This window comes from Oenanthe melanoleuca, chromosome 7 (assembly GCF_029582105.1).
Source record: "Oenanthe melanoleuca isolate GR-GAL-2019-014 chromosome 7, OMel1.0, whole genome shotgun sequence".
Lineage (NCBI taxonomy): Eukaryota > Metazoa > Chordata > Aves > Passeriformes > Muscicapidae > Oenanthe > Oenanthe melanoleuca.
Window position 1 is genome coordinate 35,347,861 of NC_079341.1, and position 20,553 is coordinate 35,368,413.

Consider the following 20,553-nt stretch of genomic DNA (forward strand, 5'->3'; position numbering starts at 1 on the left):
AGACTCCTGCAACCTGCCAAAAAATTTAAAACCCATCTCAATTTTTACAACAGTGTGCCACGTTTTATTTTCCTTCTCATTGTTGTTATGGCTTCATTTTTATTATTTGAATAATTATTGTTATTATCTATTCGTGATATTAATAGTTATGAATGATTATTAGTTTTTTGGGGTCTCAGCAGTGGTTTCTCTCCAATGGATGGTTGCCCAAGTCATGCTCATGGCAGGAGGAAGGACAGGATGGGTTGGGGTCACAATGGGAGCATTAGTGAGTCTGGGGTCTCTGAATTCTTCAGAGAGAAATCAGAGTGCAGGGATTGAATTAAAGCCTGTGGATGGATTGAAGTGTATTAAGCTACTCAAACATAAATGAGACATTTAAGTAGACATAAGTCAGTAATTGGTCCCAGATTTGTCAGGAAGGGCAAAATTACAGAAATGGAGGTGGGAAAAGGGCATTTTGGCACCCTGGGATGGTTTGGAGTATTAAAGCTCATCCCATTCCAGCCCTCTGCCACATCCAGGGGCATCTTCCTCTGTCCCAGGCTGCTCCAAGCCTGGCCTGGGATATTCCAGGGATCCAGGGGCAGCCACAGCTTCCCTGGGCAGGAGAAGGGGTTTTCATAGCCCTGAGGCAGAGCTGTCTGTCCATCCATCCATCCATGGAAAATGAGCAGGACCAAGAGCATCAAATACCTCCTGAGAAGGACAAAGGGCATAAAACTCATCCTGAGCAGGACAAAGTGCACCAAAACTCATCCTGAGCAGGACAGGGAGCACCAAAACTCATCCTGAGAAGGACAAAGTGCATCAAAACTCATCCTGAGCAGGACAGGGAGCACCAAAACTCATCCTGAGAAGGACAAAGTGCACCAAAACTCATCCTGAGGACAAAGAGCTCCAAACTCTTCTTGAGCAGGACAGAGCACCAAACATCTTCTGAGAAGGACAAAGAGCACCAAAACATCTCCAACACAGAACAGAGGGCACCAGAACTCATCCTGAGCAGGACAGGGAGTGACAAACAGCACCTGAGCAGGACAAAGAGCACCAAAACTCATCCTGAGCAGGACAAAGTGCACCAAAACTCATCCTGAGCAGGACAGAGAACATCAAAACTCATCCTGAGCAGGAGAGAGAACATCAAACTCATCCTGAGCAGGGCAGAGAGCACCAAAACTCATCCTGAGCAGGACAAAGAACACCAAACATCATCTGAGAAGGACAGAGAGCACCAAAACTCATCCTGAGCAGGGCAGGGAGCACCAAAACTCATCCTGAGAAGGACAGAGAGCACCAAAACTCATCTTGAGCAGGGCAGGGAGCACCAAACAGCTGCTGAGCAGAACAAAGAGAATCAAAACTCGTCCTGAGAAGGACAGAGAACACCAAAACTCATCTTGAGCAGGGCAGGGAGCACCAAACAGCTGCTGAGCAGAACAAAGAGAATCAAAACTCGTCCTGAGAAGGACAGAGAGCACCAAAACTCATCCTGAGCAGACAAAGCCAGCAGAGCAGTCAACTGAGGACTCAACCTGGCACAGATGGAAACACCAAAAACAGCTTCAGATGGTGAGGACAGGGAGAGTTTGGATAATTAATTAACCTCACTCATTAATTACAGACCATCAGAGCTGCTGGGTCACTGGGAACAGCCAAGAACCACCAGGGCAGTCCCAAGATGGGAATTCAGAGATGGAATCACCACAAGGAGACAATTCCAAGATTTCCAGCCCGGATTGACACCAGGAAAAACCCAGGGAGGGGAGGATGAGCTGCAGGACACAGCAATTCCAGGAAACTCAGAATTAATTCCAAGGATCTCAGTGGTTACAGATGGAAACACCAAAAACACCTTCAGATGGTGATGACAGGGAGAGTTTGGATAATTAATTAACCCTCACTCATTAATTACAGCACCTCCAGAGCTGGTAAATCACCAGGAACATCAGGGCAGTCCCAGGGAACAGGGAATGAACTGCTGGGAATTCTGAGATGGGAATCCTGAAAAATGGAATCACCACAGGGAGACAATTCCCAGCTTTCCAGCCTGGGTGAAGGGGAGGATGGAGCTGCAGGTTCTGGAATTCCAGCAAAACTCACAATTCCAAGGATCTCCCAGCAGCAGGAGCAGCCCTGAGCTGAGAATTAGTTTTTTCTGGCAAAGAACAACCTGAAAGCTGAATTTGAAAATGTGAAAATTCAGCTTGAGAGGCAAAGCAAAGCAACCCCCACGTGTTTGCTCTGCTCCTCTGCCTCTGGCATTTTTGGGAAACAACTCTTGAGCAGGAACCCACAGCAAAGTGGAAAATTTGATGCTCAAAAAGCTGTTGCAAGAGAAAGATTCCAACTCAAACCCCAGCACAATTAAACACACAATTATTAATGAACTGCCACACAAAGGCCATCTCCACAACGAGAAAATTCCTTTTTTTGTCGTTTTTTAATTCAAAGAAAAAAAAATGGTATTTTAATAAATACTGCAGAAACATTAACCAAACATACAAAGTGACTTCAACAATTAAAAAAAAAAAAAAAGGTAATGAATGTCCTGCTTTATAACAGTTATAACTTATTTTTTCCACAATATTTAAATACAGAAAGAAGCACTTACCAGCTATTTTGTAATACTGCCCTAAGAGCACTGTTGCATCAGTTAAAAGCTTATTATGGTGATCAAAAATGTCTTTATTTTTTCTTTTTTTTTTTTTCCTTTTTTTGTGGGAAATAACCAGAATGGGAGTGAGATTTGTTTTCTTTTCTCAGATGAAACAAAGTGCTGGGAACACACAGAACTGAGACTGAATGATGAGTTCACCTTTACCTTTGCATGAGTGAACAGAGCTTTTTTTTTTTTTAAACACTTCAAAAATGAAGCATCACCATTGGCAATGAAATGCTTGTCCTCCACAAGCAAAAACCAGCCAGCTCAGAGCTTTGTCTCCTTCCTTTGGGGCAAGTTTGGAGGGTCAGGAGGAGCTGCAAACCATTGGAAAAGGCTGATTTAATTCAGTGTAACAACAGCAAAAAAGGGATTGGATGAAGCAGTTCACCCCATTCCAGGATTGATTTTTGTGTTCATCCTAAAATTAAGGGCAGGATCCAGTTCCCACTGGGGACCCCTTAAGGCCTCACAGTTCTTCAGACCCCATTTCCTCCCCAGAATGAGGAGCAGCACCAAAGGCTCTGCTGGCTCATCTGCAGGATTTTGTTTTTTTTAACATCCCAGGATAGTTTTCTGTGGGATCCATGAGTTCCCCAGCTCCTGGGAGAAGCCCAAAGGGGATTTTTGGGGCTTCCCCAGGTGGGCAGTAAGGCTTAAGGAATGGTCAAGGGCTGGAAAATTATGGGATATTTTCCATCAGAGCTCTCAGCACCTCCCACTTGAAGCTACAGCACACAGAACACCAGCACTGGCACCATTTCCACACCACAACCACAAAGAGGAACCTGCAGGAACTCCCCTCCCCCCCAAATCTGATCCATCTCATCTCCACAGAAACTTTGGGAATCCTCAAACACTTGTCTTCATCCCCACCGTGGATCAGGAAGGCAAAACTCCAAAATTCTCCAAAATTTTTTCCTCCAGGTGACACACAGGCCTCAGTATCCTCTCCATTTTCACAATCAGCTACTTAAAAAAAGAAAAAATGAGATCAAATCCTTTGGGAAACCAACTCTAAGGTCACAGGGGTAGTTCCTTAATGAGAAGGGTGCATTAATAATGTCTTCATTAAAAATAAAATCCCATTAAAGTATTATTTGAATGAAATCAAAGTGGTAGCATCCAGGAGCAGAGCACAAAAGAAACATCCACTGTCCATGACATCTCTCCTCTGCAGGGTTATTTTCCCAACCATTCTCTCTTCTCTCAGCACAATCAAACATTTTCCCTTTTATTATTATTATTATTAATTTTTTTTGGCATTGTCTTCAACAGAAATTCCTGATGCCACATCTCTCAGAGCCTTTTCCTCCTGCTGCTCAGTCCTTTAAGCACAGTCTGACACAAGAGGAGAAATCTCCATGAAAGCACTGGCAGAAAAAACACAAAACACCCTGTGGCTGTGACTTCATTGAGCTCCAAACCCCTCCTGGATCTTCCTCCTCCTCCTGCTGCAGGAATTCCCAGCTCCTTCACATCACTGTGCAACTCTTGGCTTTGTCCTTTCTCAAGTCTGTGGCCACTGTGGACAGTTCTGGCCTGCCAGGCATGTGTGAAATTCTCTTTGTGGCCCTCTGAGATTTGTTTCTTTTCACATTTTTGTTTGTTTTGTTCACACAAGCCAGGGTGGCAACGTGGAAAATGTCTCTGACACTGTTTTCTGACTGTAAGGCTGAGCATTCAATGTATGTGGCTGCTCCAATCTGTTTGGCCATATTTGCACCCTGAGGGGAAAAAAAAAAAAAAAAGAAAAAGAACATGTGATCAATAACAAGTTGTGCAAAAATCTTCCTTCAGCAATCTTCACAATTCCAGCTCTGTGCTGTTTCCCCTGGAAAACCTGATTTGTTAAACAAGTGTTCAAGCATTATTTGGTGTGCTGATAAACATAAATTGGGGAAAAACTGGGGGAAAACTAAAAAAAAATTGGGGAGAAAAAAATGGGGGGAAAAACGGGGAAAAACTGGGGAGAAAAATGGGGGGAAAATGGGGGGAGGAAAAATGGGGAGAAAAAATGGGGAGAAAAAATGAGGAGAAAAAATGGGGAGAAAAAATGGGGAGAAAAATGTGAAAAAATGGGAAAATTGAAGAAAAAATGGGGAAAAATGGGAAAAAAAAAACTGGGAAAATTGGGGAAAAATGGGGGGAAAATTGGGGAAAAACTGGGAGGAAATGGGGAAAATAAACAGAGATTTGCAACCAGGAGGAGTTAAAAGTGTCCATGCCTTATGAGCTGTGCTGATAAACAAAAACTGGGAGAGAAGAGCAGCTCAGTGACTGCAAATAAATAACTGTAAAAAATACTTGAGGGAGGTCTCTTCAGCCTTAATTTGGATGTGGGAATTTCCTGGAAAATGTGGAAGTTTCCAGGTTGAAACCTGAAATCTCCAAAGAGAAATTCAGTGCCCTGACCTGGAGCAGAGCCTGTTAGAGCTGCAGGAAAAGGGCAAAGTTCTCAGGGAAATGTGCTCTGGGATAATTCCATCAAGTTCTAGCCAGGGAACAGGGTAAAAAAAGGAAAAAGGGCATGAGGGGTTATAAGAGCCCTTTTTTTTTTATTTTAAATTTGGATATTTTTGCACCCTAAGAGGAAAAAAGAACATGTGATCAATACAAAGTTGTGCAAAATCTTGAGCAATCCTCACAATTCCAGCTCTGTGCAGTTTCCCTGGAAAATCCAAAGTTCCAACAGCTGATTTTGGAAAATAAAGAGAGCTTTGCTCCCAGAAGGAGTTAAAAGTGTCCAAGCTTTATCTGCTGTGCTGATAAATTGGAAAAGAAGAGCAGCTCAGTGACTGCAAAAAACTGCAAAAACCTGAATTGTCTGAGTGAGGCTTTTTCAGCAGTTTCACCTTAATTTGAATGTGGGAATTTCTTGGAAAATGTGGAAGTTTCCAGGTTGAAACCTGAAATCTCCAAAGAGAAATTCAGTGCCCTGACCTGGAGCAGAGCCTGTTAGAGCTGCAGGAAAAGGGCAAAGTTCTCAGGGAAATGTGCTCTGGGATAATTCCATCAACTTCCTGATAGGGGAAAAAAGGGAACAAGAACATGAGGGGTTATAGGAGCCCTTTTTTGTGATTTTAAGCCAAGCAGGGATATTTGCTCCAGCAGCACAAGGCAAACATCCCAACATGTGACAGATGACAATAGCTCAGGATCCCGTGGTGGATTTTGTTACTGGAGCACAATACAGAATTATGTGGAAAAAAACAACAAAAAAAACACCAAAAAAACAGGAGTTGTTCCAAGGGAATTTGATTTCTGAGGGATGAATCTTTCCCCATATCCTTGATTTTGCTACTGGAACACAATCCAGCATTATGTGAAAAAAACAAAACAGAACAAACCTGGGAGCTGCTCCAAGGGAATTTGATTTCTGGGGGGTGAATCTTTACTAAATGACAAAATCCAAGCCCACCCCTGATGGCACCAACCCCAGTCTGCCCTGCAGTGATGCAGGCACCTTATCACTGCTGAGGGGAGAGGCTGATAAGGCAGCAGGAGTTCCACATCTCAACTCCCTCTGGGCTGAGCCCCAGAAATGTTTGCTCAGGTGGAGCTGGAGCAGGGTGACACCAGCCTGTCCTTCCCTCCCTGTGCTTCCTGCAGGAGCTCAGAGCAATGGGAAAAGCTCTGATTCCATCCTGCCTTAGCCAGAAAGGGATTTTAGGAGCAGCTGACTCCTGCTGTGAATTCACAGAAAAAAAAAAAATCCACCTGCCAGCATGGAAAAACTTGATTTTAAAGTTTTGCCAAACTGCAGCCTTAGTACCCCACATCAGGAGCTGCTGGTTTGGAAAACATGAGGGACAAAGCATCCCAAAGTGGTGCTAAAGTCACTGAGGTGACTCTGCAGGTGCCACTGTCCCTCCCACAGGGTGACTCAGCTGCCAGGAGGGATCACACACTGTGAGCAATGCAGGGAGGCTCAGAGCTGCTCCCATGACCTGATTCCTTTCCCTTTCTCCAGCCTCCAAACTTCTCCCTTCCCCAGGAGCAAAGAACTCATCAGGAATTAACTCATCTGGGCTTTGCTGCACCTTCAGGAGGAGGGACAAGGTGACATTAGAATCATGACATTATCTATTCCAATATGATGTCATGATTCTAAAGCCAAACATTTCAGTCTGAAGTCTGCAGACAGCAATTTCACCCATTTGTCACTGAATAAACAGCATGCATCACCTTTTATCTACATCTCTGGTGAGTGCAGGCACAGAAAAGCAGGAAGTTTGTTTTTACAACTCACCTAAAAAACAATTTGCAAGCAGAAAGATGATGTTTAAAGGGATGGTTTTATGATGTGCTGTGAAAAATCATTTTCAAACCCACCCACACCAGAGGCACAAATCTCAACTTCAGGCTGCACTGAGAGGGAAAAGCTGCTCTCAGTGAGGGTTCCTGGGATAGAAATGGGGTTTTCATTCCCTTTGGGAGGCCAGAGGAGGGGTGGCACCCACCTGGTCATAGGAGACAGGGGTCTGCCTGTGGTTGGAGAGCTCCACCAGCGTGCTGACGTCGGTGCGCAGGTCCGACTTGCAGCCCACCAGCAGCATCTTGGTGTTGGGGCAGAACTCCTGGATCTCCCCTTTCCACTGCAAAATTGGGAGGTGGTGCTTGTTTAAAAACTCAGAGAAGCAATGGGTGTAAAGATTTTAATCTGATGTCCCCAAGCCGGAATGTTTTTGAAGTAATGGTTGGATTTGCCTTCCAGGTGATTTTTGCTGCAGCAAGAGTTTGGTCAAGGATGAAATAAATCTTCCTATCTCACACACTCATGAATTCCACTGGCTTACTAATCAGCAGGGAATGAGATTGTTTACCCACATGAGCAAAGGTTTGCAGAGCTGTTGTTTCCCACACCCAGCCCCAGCCAGGTGCAGAAATGCTGTCCCCACCTTCACAACCACAACACCAGCAGGGCTGAATGTGGGATTATTGCTGCATTCTCACACCTAAAACATCACAGATCAGCCCCAGCAACGAGCCCCTCAGTCAGAACTTGGGATAAACTGATTTGGTTTCACCCATAATCCAAAACAGATGATACTCCCTAAAATTTAAGGCTATAATTTGGGTTTTAAAGCATTAAGATCTCTTGCAGAATTAAATAACCAGAATTAGCAGAGGCAGAAAAACCACAGTTCTGGATGCTTTTTCACACAGAGAGAGTAGTTTTGAAGTATTTTTTTGTTGGCTATTCAGAGCATTGTAAGGCAATTTATCCCAGTGAGACAAGAATCACTGGCTCCAGCCTCAGGGGAAAGAAAAAAAAAAAAGGAATTTCAGGTCATTAAGCCCCAAAACCACAGTGAAGTTGAGTCATGCTCAGCAGCCAGGGAAGGGAGCAGGACCACCTTGCAAACACAGAGGCTGATTATGAAAATTCCACGTCTGAGCTCATGGGAAGGCTGACACAAGCTCGGATCAGTGACCTCATGGAGGGTTTGGGGCAGGGCTGCATTTCTGTCTCACTGCAAGCTCTGCTGGTGGCTTCCAGAGGCATTTGTCACTGGCTCCCAAATTATGTAAGGCCATGGCACAAGTCCAAACACTCTGCAGATAATTTTTAGCCATCCCTGCAACCCAGCAAAGTTTCCTAACCCTGTCACAGGAACACGTGAGAGACAATTTTTCTTACAGCACCTCACACCACCCCCAACAACCCCCTTGCTGTCTCAGGGCTGAGGAATGAGAATTTCCTTCAGCTCCAAGTGTCCATTAGTGAGATTTTGTTTTCAATTAACATCCAGCCCTTCCAAACAAATCAAAGCACCCTCCTGTCATCGCTCCATTAGAAGAAACCAAGTGGAAGTTTCCAGCATAGGAGCAGCACCACTGCAGGGATTCCAAGCTGAGTTCTGTGCTCAGGGCTGCTCAAACACTTGCCTTTTTTAGGACACTGTCCAGGGTTTCTGGCCGACTGATGTCAAAGCAGATCAGGACAGCATCCGAGTCGGGGTAGGAGAGCGGGCGGACGTTGTCGTAGTAAGGAGAGCCTGCAGGGAAAGCAACCCAAAATCTTCATTAATTGCTCTTTTCCTCTTCCTGCAGCCACTCAGAAACCATGCAGTGACAACCCCCCAGTGATCCATCACCCAGCAAACACTCAGCATGCTCCCAAGAGGGAAAATGGGGTCAGGCCAAGTTGAAGGCATCAACCAACAAATCCTTCAACTCCAAAAAGCTTTTTCTAAAGCAGAATGAAACCTCTCAGTTTTGATTTGCCTAGCAGTTAATTTAAAACAAACAGCTCCAAGTGCAAAAAGCATCTTTAGTTGTCACATTGGCAATGTTTAGGAGAAACTCTTGCTTCAAATTGAAAGAACTTGTTGCAGGAAACAGATTTCCAGCAGGGAAAAATCCCAATCCTGTAGGCAGGCAGGCAAGTTATCTGTCACAAAAAGCCTCATTAATCTGTAAGCCAATAAAGCTTGCAATAAATGTTTATGTTTAGCCCATAAACCAGATTTTTATCAACAAGATCAAAGCTAATTTAGTAATCTGGGGGAACAGATGTAGGTACAGTGCTGCTCTTTGTGCTTGTTTTATTTGCAGCCTGTGAAGGGGTTTTCTGTTTGCCTTAACAACAGTCATGATGTGAAAAGTTAAAACCTGTCCAGAGTTAAATATTGCATCTTAATCATCTGGACAATCTGGTAACAGGTTGGGGGAAAAAAAAAAAAAAAAAAAAAAAAAAAAAAAAATCTTTGTTTTTTCTCAGAAGTTGCAGTCACTCAACCACCATTAGGTTTGGCCTCAACTGTGCTGAGCTTTGCTTCCTGAGAAAAATGCATTTAAAAGGGCATTTAAACCAATTCAAAATTCATTTTCTCACTCATCATACATCCTTATTTCTGTATTTTTTCCATGGAAAAAATCCATGCAGACCCTAGAGCACAGCATGGAACACCCAGCAGGAGGACCCAGTTTCCAGGAGTTTGGGGGTTATCAGCTCATTACCCCACCAGTTTCCCAGCTCTCCAGAACTAATTGGCAGTAAGGTCTCTGATTATGAACTGGATTAGAGGAATTCCTCAAGTTTTTCCCTGACAGACAGCCCAGGCTGTTGCAGAAGGGAATGCCAGGAATGTTGTTTTTGAAATGAGGCACAGCACACGGGGAGTGCAGCATGACCAAAGCAGGCAGCAGAAGGTGATTTGGTGGAGGAGAAGGATTTAATTCCAATGCTCATCTCTGTAAATGATGTCAATGTGACAGAGAGGCAGCTGTCACCAAAGGCTCTTCACACCCCAGTGCAGCTGAGCTCAGCACAAATGACACCTTGGGAACAAATCTGACCTGCAGCTCATCACTGACTGCAGCTATCAATAATAATTTTCCACTGCTAATTACACCCCAGGATCTCCTGTCCTGCACCCCAGGGCTGGTTATTCACCCTGCAGCCCCAGGGCTGCCTTATTTCTCCTGGACACAACAACCAAGTGCCACCAAGAGCCACCTGGGTGCCACTGAAGCACTGCCACATCCCCCTGAGCTGCAGCAAGCCAGGGCAGGACTCAGGGAGCCCTTAATGGCTGCTGGCTAGAAAGGAGTCTCAGCAAAGCCTCACCCAGAAACTCATTCCTCACACAAATACCTCTGGGCTCACTCAGCAGCTCCAGGGATCCCTTATATGTCCAGGAGATGTATTTATGTACACACACAGTCTCACCTCCAGCCCCAGCAGCTGCCTGCTTTGCTTTTCTTTTTCCCCCCTCTCTGAATTTTTATTTCAGTTGCTGAGCTGGAATAAAAGCACTTTTAGCAAGTTTAGGAGGGATATTCCCCAAGTTTTTCTCCAGGCAGAACAAACAGAGCCCATTTCAAGCTGCAGGACCCACAAAGGGAAATTTCCTGCTCTCATTTCTAACCAAACCTTTATCCCAGTGCAAATAAAGAGGGGCTGCAGCCCTCAGTGTGCACTATTCAAGCTGGCATTTCCATCCCTCTGCCCAGAGAAACCCTCAGAAGGCAGGAATGTCAGGAATGAGGCTCACTCAAGTCTGAACAGACAACTCCAGCACAGCCCAGCCAGGCTGCTCCCTCTTTCTCATGTTCCTTTTGCAGATTTTGAAGCCCTGCCAACCCTCGAAAACAGAAGGAGAATGTGGAACTGGAGCCATGGTATTTGTGGGGAGAGAAAAAAAAAAAAGAAGAAAAGAAAAGAAAAAAAAAAAAAAGCCTATTTGTGTTTGGGATTCTGTTCCTGCAAAATAAAACATTTTTGGCAAGGACAACATGGGTGGTTTTGTAGTTTTATCAAGGAGTTGCTGATAAGGCTGTAGTTCATTTTCCTTTGTGCTGGACATTTATTCCAGCTGTAATTCTCCTTTTTTAAAAAAAACTTTTAATTTGTTTGGCAGCTTCAATAATTTCAGCCAAAAATACTTGCAACATTAAGGATGATCTACTTTTGAAACCTTATGTTTCATGCAGAGTCCAACAGAAATTCAGCTTTTAGACAGAAATAAAACCCTTCCCCAGCAAGATGGTTGGGGTTGGCCTCCAGGGCATAAGTTTAAATTTTAGGTTTTAATATTGCTATCTTAATAAAGAAGAGAATTACATTATTATTGAATTTTGGGGTGGTTTAGCACTACTTGAAGGTACCAGGAGGGCTCAGTGACAGGCAAGACTTTCCTATTTCCACACCAGCAAGCAGCCACCAGGAATTAGGCTTTGGAGCCTTTTGGAGCCCAGCCAAGTGAAAGAACAACAGATGAACAGCAGCATTCTCACTCCCAAAGCCTTGGGCTCAATAATTATCACAGCAAACAGCAAACACTGGCTGCTCCAAAGAGCTCCTTCACTGCTGATGGTTTTCCTCCTTAAAAATAAAAAAATAAAATAAATAAACCCAAAAATCCTGGGGTGGCTGAGGTGCATTTTCACCTCATTTTTGCAGCTTATCTTCAAGCAAAGAGATATCAAAATATTCCCAGTTTTCTGTGTGATCACACCTCCAAAGGAAAATTTTGGGAGAGCACTTGGCAATCCCAGGAATGAATTGTAATTAATCCCCTTGTAAAAGCAATAAGAAAACCCTGCTAAAATGGGCAATTAAAAACAGAAAATCTCAAAATTCAACAGCCAAGGTGCAAGAAAACTGGGAGGCCAAGACAGCACTGGGCTTTTTTCCTTTGCAATCCTTCCTGCCAGGGAATTTGGGGAATTAGCAACTTGAATTCCTCCAAGTTTCAGCTTTCACCTGAAAGGTTTCAGCACCAAACTTTCCAATTAATTCCTGTTTCTATATGGACACTGAGTACTTTGTATACAGTCAAAAAATCCCAGCAAAACTAACTTGACTCCCAGCTCCAAAGCCCTTCTGGATTTAATTACTTGCTAATCCCCAGCAGTTGTAAGTATTTCTGGCCCTGTTGAGAATTATTTTATTGGAGTGGCCACAGTTCAAGCAATAAAGAAAGCCCCTAAAACACATTTTAGGGAGACACAAGTATGTACACCTAATTAATGGCATTTCTAAGCCAGAGCTGCTGTTGTCCTAGCAAGAAATATAAATATCAAAGGAGCAAAAAAAACTTGGTAAATGCAGATTAGATGGTAGATAAAGGCAACTAACAGATTTTTTTGCTTCACAGTGGCCCTGAAAGTGCAAGATGAAGCTTTAACCTGGAGAAACTTTAAATATTTCACTTCACACAAGAAGCACAGAGCTCCCAAACAGCTCAGGACTGCCACATGTTACCACAGAGCAGAGTAATTTATGGTGTAGTGAGATTGCAACCAGACATTCCTGCTTTCAGAGAGGGCTGCTAGTCCCAAACCCCATTGAAATTCAACTTGGCAAGTGCTTCCCTTAATGCTGTGGCTAATTTAAATCCTTCTAATGACTTGCAGAACTAGACAGCACCAGCAAACATTTGAATAATGAACCTTCCCCTTCCATTCCACTCTTACTTGTCCCATATTCCTATGGGCAAATCCAAGATGCAACAACAACTCCCCAATGAATTTAAATTTTTCTATCAGTTGCATGACAGCTGAAAGTTCTTTAGGAAAAGCACATTGTTATTCTTGTTGGTATATAAAGAATTATAAACCAAAACTGTGGCAGCAGGGCCTGTTCTCACCCTAACACAACTGTTTTAACCACAGCTTTTCTGATTTTCCCAGTGAGCAAAAAAAAAAAAAAAAAACAAAAGAGTTGGAAGTGGCAGAACATCCTTCCAAAGGATTCACTACAAAACCCAATTATCAATTTTAATTCAAGGGACTAATTGGGAAGGTTGCTAAATGCTGCCAGTTAAAAAAAGAGTTAAGGATGAATACAAAATGCTGATTGAGTCACCTTGGAAGTATCTGCAGCATTCTGCAATAAACTCAATTAAACAGCATCTTTTCCCCCCTCCCAGGAGATATTCAAGCACCACAAAAACTGCAGCCATCACCTCCCCCATGCTGCAATGATCAGCCATCTTTTCAAGTTAATTAGATTTAGTCCTGTTTCAAAAATGCAATTCAGACATCTCCTCTAACTCAGCAGAGGACCAGGACAAAGACTTGTAAAAATTAAATTACCAAGACTTTCAGATAAGGCTAAAACACTCCCTTATCTTCTGCTGTCTCTTATCTGCTGATGTGATTTTGTTCTGGGTAAATGGGCTTGGGCAGGGCTGGCTTTTTGCACTGGGTGAGCCCAAATTCCTCATCCAGAGTCCCACAGGCAGAGGATCCACTCAGCAACACTCTGTAAAACCAAGCACTGGATCCTTCAATATTTCCTCTTCACTTTGGGATGTCAGACAAATCACCCACTTGGTCTCAAGCTTCTGACTCAACCACATTTTCTCTGAGTTCCAGGACAGAGGACAAAAGGCTGGCAGGTGTTTTTTCTTCCACTGCTTTTGTCCTTTGAAGTGCTAGGGAATATTTCATTCCATGGGTGTCTCCAGCCTTTGACAAACAGATTCCAAACCTTCCCATCTCCAGCCTACGTGCGTGCTGTATTTTAATAAAGATAACATTTTCCAAAATAACTATTAATTTTTAACAAGCCCTCGCTCCATAATTCCAGCCAGCTTAGTAATCAGCATGAAAGCTCCAACCAGACATACTCCAGAAATCTGCAAGTCTCACTTGGCATAAGATGAAGAAAAAAAAAAAAAAAAATCAGCTCAGAGCAAAGCTGATACTGGTTGTGGGCAGAGCTGCCTTTTCCCAGCAATCGTGTTGCAAGAATTTGGAATAATTTCCTCAACAGCAAGAGGGAAGCCAACCCGCCGCCTAAACTCCTCTTTAAACAGGGATTAACATTTTCATTCCTGGTAAAAGAACTGCTGTCACACTGAGGAGAAACTGCCGGGTCCAAATTCAGCATTAAAGAGAGAGGGAGGGATTGTGTGTTCTGCCAAGCTCCTCCACGATGATTTTTTTTTAATTTTATTTTTTTTTTCCAATCAGCTCTGCAGATGATGTTGATCCACACCTCTGGTAATGGTTCCTGGTGTCATTCCTTCCCCCCTGGACATCCACTCTGGCTCCCCATGCTTTTCTCCAGCACTGGGATTTTGGGGTGCTCCTCCACCCCCCTGGCTGTAAGTGCAGCCCAATTATCCAAATTATCAACGACAGGCGGATCTAGAGGAGCTCCTGTCTCAACATGTGAGCACAGCCAGCCAAGCACCAAAGCCCTCACACTCTGAGACATCTCAGCCGGCTTCTTCCAGGTAAAACACAGAATAAAAAGCCCTGATGGGGGAAAGGATGCTTCCCTCTGCTTCCCAGAGAATCAGAGAGAAATTCTAAAGGTTTTCCCTAAAAGCCGCTCCTGGCTTTAAAGACTCTCTAAATGAAAAGTGCTAGGCTTTGTAAAAAACCAAGGAGCTCCAGAGCGAGCTGAAATAATTCACCATTAGCACACAAGGCAGAGCGGGGTTCGCAGGCAGCAGAGGAGCCGAAGGAGCCCCCCAAAACTCTCCTTCCAGCCAGGCAGGTGAGCACACATCCCCTGCAATGCTGACAAACCTTGCCCACACCCTCACACAAGGAGATCCTGCAAGCACAGCCGAGATTCTTGCCCAAAAATCCCACCCGGACTGCCGGGGAGCGCTCACCCGAGGTGTCCCAGAGGCTGAGCTCGATGCGCTGCGTGTCGATCTCGAAGCTGGCCGTGTAGTTCTCGAACACGGTGGGGACGTAGCTCTGCCGGGAGGAGACGGCACGGTCAGACCCGCGCCCAGCGCCGCCGCCCCGGGGCCGATACCGGGGCTGATCCCGGTCGGATCCCCGCCCGCTCCCGGTACCGATCCCCAGCCGGACCCTGGCGCTGATCCTGCCCGGATCCCGGTACCGATCCCGCCTGGATCCCGGTGCCGATCCCCGCCTGACCCCGGTGCTGATCCTGCCCGGATCCCGGTGCTGATCCTGCCCGGATCCCGGTGCTGATCCTGCCCAGATCCCGGTGCCGATCCCCGCCTGACCCCGGTGCCGATACCGGGGCTGATCCCGGCCGGACTCCGGTGCTGATCCTTCCCGGATCCCGGTGTCGATCCCCAGCCGGACCCCGGTGCCGATCCCAGCCCCGGTACCGATCCCGGCCCGCTCCCGGTGCTAATCTCCCGCCGCTCCCCTCGCCCATCCCAGCCCCGGTGCCGATCCCCGCCTGCTCCCCTTACTGATCCCGGCCCGCTCCCGGTGCCGATCCCCGCCTGCTCCCCTTACTGATCCCAGCCCCGGTACCGATCCCGGCCCGCTCCCGGTGCCGATCCCATCCCCCGGTGCCGATCCCGGCCCCGTCCCGCTCACCTCAGGGAAGCAATCCTTGGCAAAGACGTGGAGCAGCGCCGTCTTCCCGCACTGGCTGTCCCCCACCACCACGATCTTGCACTTCACGTTCTGGTTGGGATCCATCACAGCCTTGCTCGATAACTTCTGGCTCGCTCTTCTTTCCTTCATTGATCTCCCCTTAAGTCCCTCCCGGCCGGCCACGATAGAAGATGAAAAAAAAAAAAAAAAAAAAAAAAAAAAAAAAAAAAAAAAAAAAAAAGCAAAAAACCACACCCGAATTCCTCGCGAAAAGGCAAAAAAATAATGTAAAAAACACAATAAAGCCTCTGCGGTGAAAGAGGCACAGACGCGGACACGCCGCCCGCCCGCCGGTCCCGCGCTCACTGCTTTGTCCCCCCGCCGCCCACTCCTATTTATAGCCTCGCAACCGCCAATCACAGCGCGGGCCACGCCCCCCGGCACGCGCCGCCGGGGCAGTGCGCCCCCTAGGGGCAGCGACGGGCCCTCGGAGCCACGGGGGCCTGAAGGGGGGTTAGAGCGGGGGTAAAGCGGGGATTAAAGCAGGGGCTAAAGCAGGGGTTACAGGAGGGGCTGCCGTGTTTAGTGAGGGGTTTCATCTGTAAATGGCAGCGGACGGAAAGGGAACTGCGCCATCCGCAGCTGTGCGACCTCCAGAGGTGGGGTGGGATCCCTCAGGGGGGATCAGGGGGGATGAGGGGGGCTGGGGAGAGCTGAGGAGAGCAGGGGGCTGAGGGGAGTGAGGAGAGATGAGGAAAGATGAGGAAGGATGAGGAGAGAGGATGAGGAGAGAGGAGGAGGAGAGCTGAGAAGAGCAGGGGGCTGAGGGGAATGAGATGAGATGAGCGATGGATGAGAAGGAAAGGCTGAAAAAGGATGAGGAAGGATGAGGAGAGATGAGAGACAGACGAGAAGGAAAGGCTGAAAAAGGATGAGGAGAGGTGAGAAGGGATGGTGCTTGTGGTGGAGGGCAAAGGGGCTTTTCCCTCAAAACACGGTCACAAAAACACAGAATCATGGAATACTCTTGAGTGAGGAAGTACCACAAGGATCATTGATCCAACCCCTGCTCCTGCACAGACACCCCAAAAATCCCCCCCTGGGCATCCCTGGGAGTGTTGTCAAACACTCCTGGAGCTCTGCCAGCCTGGGGCATGTGCCCGTTCCCTGAGGGAATTCATGCCCAGCACTCCCTGGGGGAAGAACCTTTCCCTGAACATGCCCGGACACAGCTCCAGCCATCCCTCAGTGCTGTCCCTGTCACCGAGAGCAGAAACCAGAGATCAGAGCCTCCCAACCATCAACATCCTCCTCTTTTTTCTCTTCCTGGACACAACCCCGGCCAAGCTGGCAGAGGTTCAGCAGAGGATTGAGCATCACTCCTGAAAGGAGAGCCCCGAACAAGGGAAGGTTTGTGAGCCGCTCATCTCCCTCAAGAGCTCCTCTCTTTTCCCGTATGGCTGCGTGTGGATCCCTGGAAAAGCAGCTGGAGCAGCTCCTGCCTCCAGCCTCACATTCTGGCTCTGCCTGGAGCAGCCAGACTCAGGGTGGCCTCCCAAAGATGCAGCCTTGCCCTTATCTCTTGAGTCACCCATGAGCCCAGCCTGTGTCAGTTCTGGCCTGAAACGTGAGCGATTCATCAAGTTTTAGAACAACATCCTGGAAAAAGGGAAAAAGGATGTTGGCTCGTGCCTGTTTGACCGTGGGGAGACTCTGCCCTGACTCACACAGGAGAATCTCAAATATGACATTTCAAAATTCAGTGCTGATATTTTTGGGGTTTGTTCGCTGGTCAAATTACTCATTTCCAAAGAATTGGTTTCTGTTTGGAAACAATGTGCAAAACACTAAAATTTGCTGCGTGTGTCTTATTTGTAAGGCCCTGGAGCAGACTGATTTCCATCTCCTTTTTATGTTTTTAAATTAAAAGCTGCTCCTTTACAGTCTCCATCCATCCCAGCTCTTTAGAAAGATTATGGAATGGGAGGAATAAGCAGTGAAGAAAATTAATGCTCACACAAGCTGAGTTTCTCCCCTTTGTTCAATATTGGAACAGGAGATAAATCTGGAAAAATAAAGTTGTGTAAACGCTCTCGGGCGTTCTCCAAAGGGCAGAAAATCCTGATTTTTCTGCCTTTCCCTCTGCTCCACACCAGGAGCCTTTACCCATCCCGAGCTGAGAGCTTCCATCAGCAGCTCCTGGTGATATCATCTTTGCAGGGTTTGTCTGCTGCCAGCATCACCCAGCCCCTCCCCAGGGATTTCGGCTGCTTGGGGCGCTGGGGACAATCCCTGGAAGCCGCCAGCTTGTTGGAATTCCTTGGGGAAGCTGCTCCAGATCCCTTAATCCCCATAAACCCATTATTCATGTCAAGCCCTTAAGTTTAATGCTTTTCCCATATCCCGATAACCACGGGGATAACACGGTGGGGGTCGATGCTTCCACCAGGATTTTTCACACGCAGTCCAGATTTTTGATTTGTAGGGCTGAATTTTGTGCTTTGCTTCGTTCAAATTCCCCATTTTTCTCCAGACCTGATCAGAGTCGTTCACAGTTACTCCTCTTTCCACCCCAGGAATAATGATGTGTATATTAATAACACACACACAATTTAGGATTGGCATGGTAATGACTCCTGATCCCATCTATGATTTCATGGGAATATCAAAATACATTTTTCTCCCCTCACAAATAATCTGCCTGAGCACTTTCTATGACTGTAATAAACCAGCTGAGAACAAGTGCTTTTAGTTTCAGAATAACTGCTCGATGATTTAAATCTAAAATTGCTCTCCAGATCTCTCTCCCTGCAATACCAACCACTAAAGCATCCATGGAAAATATTGAATAATATACATAAAACATGGATTTTTACACATCCCACCCCTCCTCCGCGCTGCTGGTGTGCAGCTAAACGCACATTAAAAGAACATTATCAAGGTTTAAGGTCAGACATTTGCAGATTAGGAAATGCGCGTTTCCTGCGTGGTGGAGGCAGTGGCTCTCTTGGGAATAAAGGATGGGCATTAATTCCATGGTCACGTCTGATTTTATTTTATTTTTGTTTGGTTTGTGTTTTGTTTTGTTTTTTTGTTGTTGTTCCAGAACCCAGGAGTGATTTTGTCACATCAACGAGCATCTGTTGAGGGACATCTGCACCTCTGGAATCCCCACCTTGTTTAGGGCCACTCGTCTGAACGCAGACCCGCTTGTTATCTCTTAGGCCGGGTTTATCTATGTTTTATACTTCTTAACAGATGAAAAAAGATTATTTCTAGCCGAGATGCCACGAGCTGAGCCGGCCCGTTTGACAGCAGAGAAGCAGCGAGGTCACGAGTACCCGCTAATTCCCGCTAAGGGATCATTCCCCATCCTTAACATTCTGCAGATGTTGGAAAAGTCCCATTAGGGCTTCAAATCACAAACCGCACTGCCAGCCCAGGGAATTCTCACTTCGGGAAAAATCAGCTTCAGGGAGCTCGGCTGCCACGCCAAGGGACAGAGCTCTGGCTGCCAAACCCAAACCCCAAAAGCCTCCTGTTCCAAGGAGGGTTTAAAATTGATGGTGGCAGGGTGAGAACGAGCCTCCCCCGGCTGGTGATGTCGGTGGAATACTATGCAGGAACAACGGCATGAAAATCAATGCTAATTAGCTGTGAACTGAAAACAAAATGAAGCTTGACACTCTTATAATCTCTATTTTGGCATTTAGAAATCCGGCTGTGACTCCAGCGCTGGGAGAGAGCTGCATAAATCCATAAAATCAGCTCGAGACACCCGTGAGTCTCCCTCACCTGACTGACAGGTCCTTGGGCACTAAGCCTTGCATGGGAACGAAAGCTCAGCTATTCCAAGTTTCAGGAGCTGACGGCGAAGCTTTACCCAAAATGTTTTTAAAAGCTCTTAATGAAGGTAGGGTATTAAGAGAGAGGCTGAGGTGGTTTGAAATCCTGGCTGTGGTGTTGTTATTCACAGGCAGGATGGAATCCCATCCCTGCTGCCAGCCCTGGGATCTGTCCTGGCTGTATCCAGAGGCTGTCCCAAGGCATTTATCCACACGGAGGAATGGCAGCTGTGAGGTTCTGTCCCCTTTACAGAGGGATAATTCTGTGTGGAAATGATTTTTCCAGGAGTCAGCACCAGAGAAGAGAGGACATGCTGGAGGTGATCCTTCCCATCACATCACCCAGCCAAGGAAGGTGGTGAATTCGGAATTCTGCCTCTGGAAAAGCTTCATGTTTTGGGAATAGAAAACATCTTTTAGGAGCCAGAGAAATGCTCTGGGGCCATTTAGAATCAGCGAGTTCCAGAATGGTTTGGGTTGGAAAGGAGGTTAAAGCCCATCCCATCCCACCCCTGCCATGGACAGGGACACCTCCCACTATCCCAGGCTGCTCCAAGCCCCATCCAGCCTGGCCTGGGACTTTCCAGGGATGGGACAAGGGGATTCCTGTGAGGGGTCAAGTTCACTGCGATGGGTTGATGTGGCCAGAAATGTGAATTCTGTCCCCATCTGTTACCCCAGCTGGGGCAGTGCCCCTGATCTCTGTGGGAGATATCTCCTGCTCATGGGCCATCTTTAACCCAGCTGGGCAATCATCTTTATCTTCCCACAGCCCATCCTCCCTCCAGGAGATATCTCCTGTTCATGGCCACTGAGTCCCAGGGCATGGCTGATAAAATTCCATCATCCCATGGGAGATGCTCCAGCCAGGGGAGGAGCCAAGCCTTTCCTACCCAGATAAAAACTGAGATTTGGAACAGCAGAGCAGCCTTTGCCACTGGATCCCAGAGGAAAACCAGAGCCTTCCACATCATCCCTGGAGCTTCAGAGGAAACTGCACCTTCTCCAGGAGCACTGCTCCAGCTGAACCACATCTGCCCCTGCAGGAGGATGCAGCCACCATTGAATGGGACTGTGCCAACACCCTGACTGACTGACGGGTGTCAGCTTGGATTCTGACTCTGGCAGGGCTGGGATTGTTCTGTGTAATACTGCATTTCTATTTTAATTTTCCTAGTAAAGAACTGTTATTCCTATTCCTCTATCTTTGCCTGAAAGCCCCTTAATTTCAAAATTATAACAATAATTTGGAGGGAGGGTGTTTTCATTCTC

The 20,553-nt window shown here is 46.5% G+C and overlaps 1 protein-coding gene across 1 annotated transcript; it reads right to left on the minus strand.

Annotated features, from left to right (window-relative positions):
• Window positions 1–2,424: 2,424 nt before the first annotated feature.
• Window positions 2,425–15,789, minus strand: RND3 (Rho family GTPase 3). The gene is made up of 5 exons (XM_056496656.1): window positions 15,437–15,789; window positions 14,746–14,833; window positions 8,555–8,664; window positions 7,126–7,260; window positions 2,425–4,389 (listed from the first exon to the last, which is right to left on the minus strand). Exons 1-5 carry the CDS (start codon window positions 15,584–15,586, stop codon window positions 4,138–4,140), a joined length of 735 nt encoding a protein of 244 aa, XP_056352631.1. The 5' UTR covers window positions 15,587–15,789; the 3' UTR covers window positions 2,425–4,137.
• Between the last annotated feature and the right edge of the window lie 4,764 nt (window positions 15,790–20,553).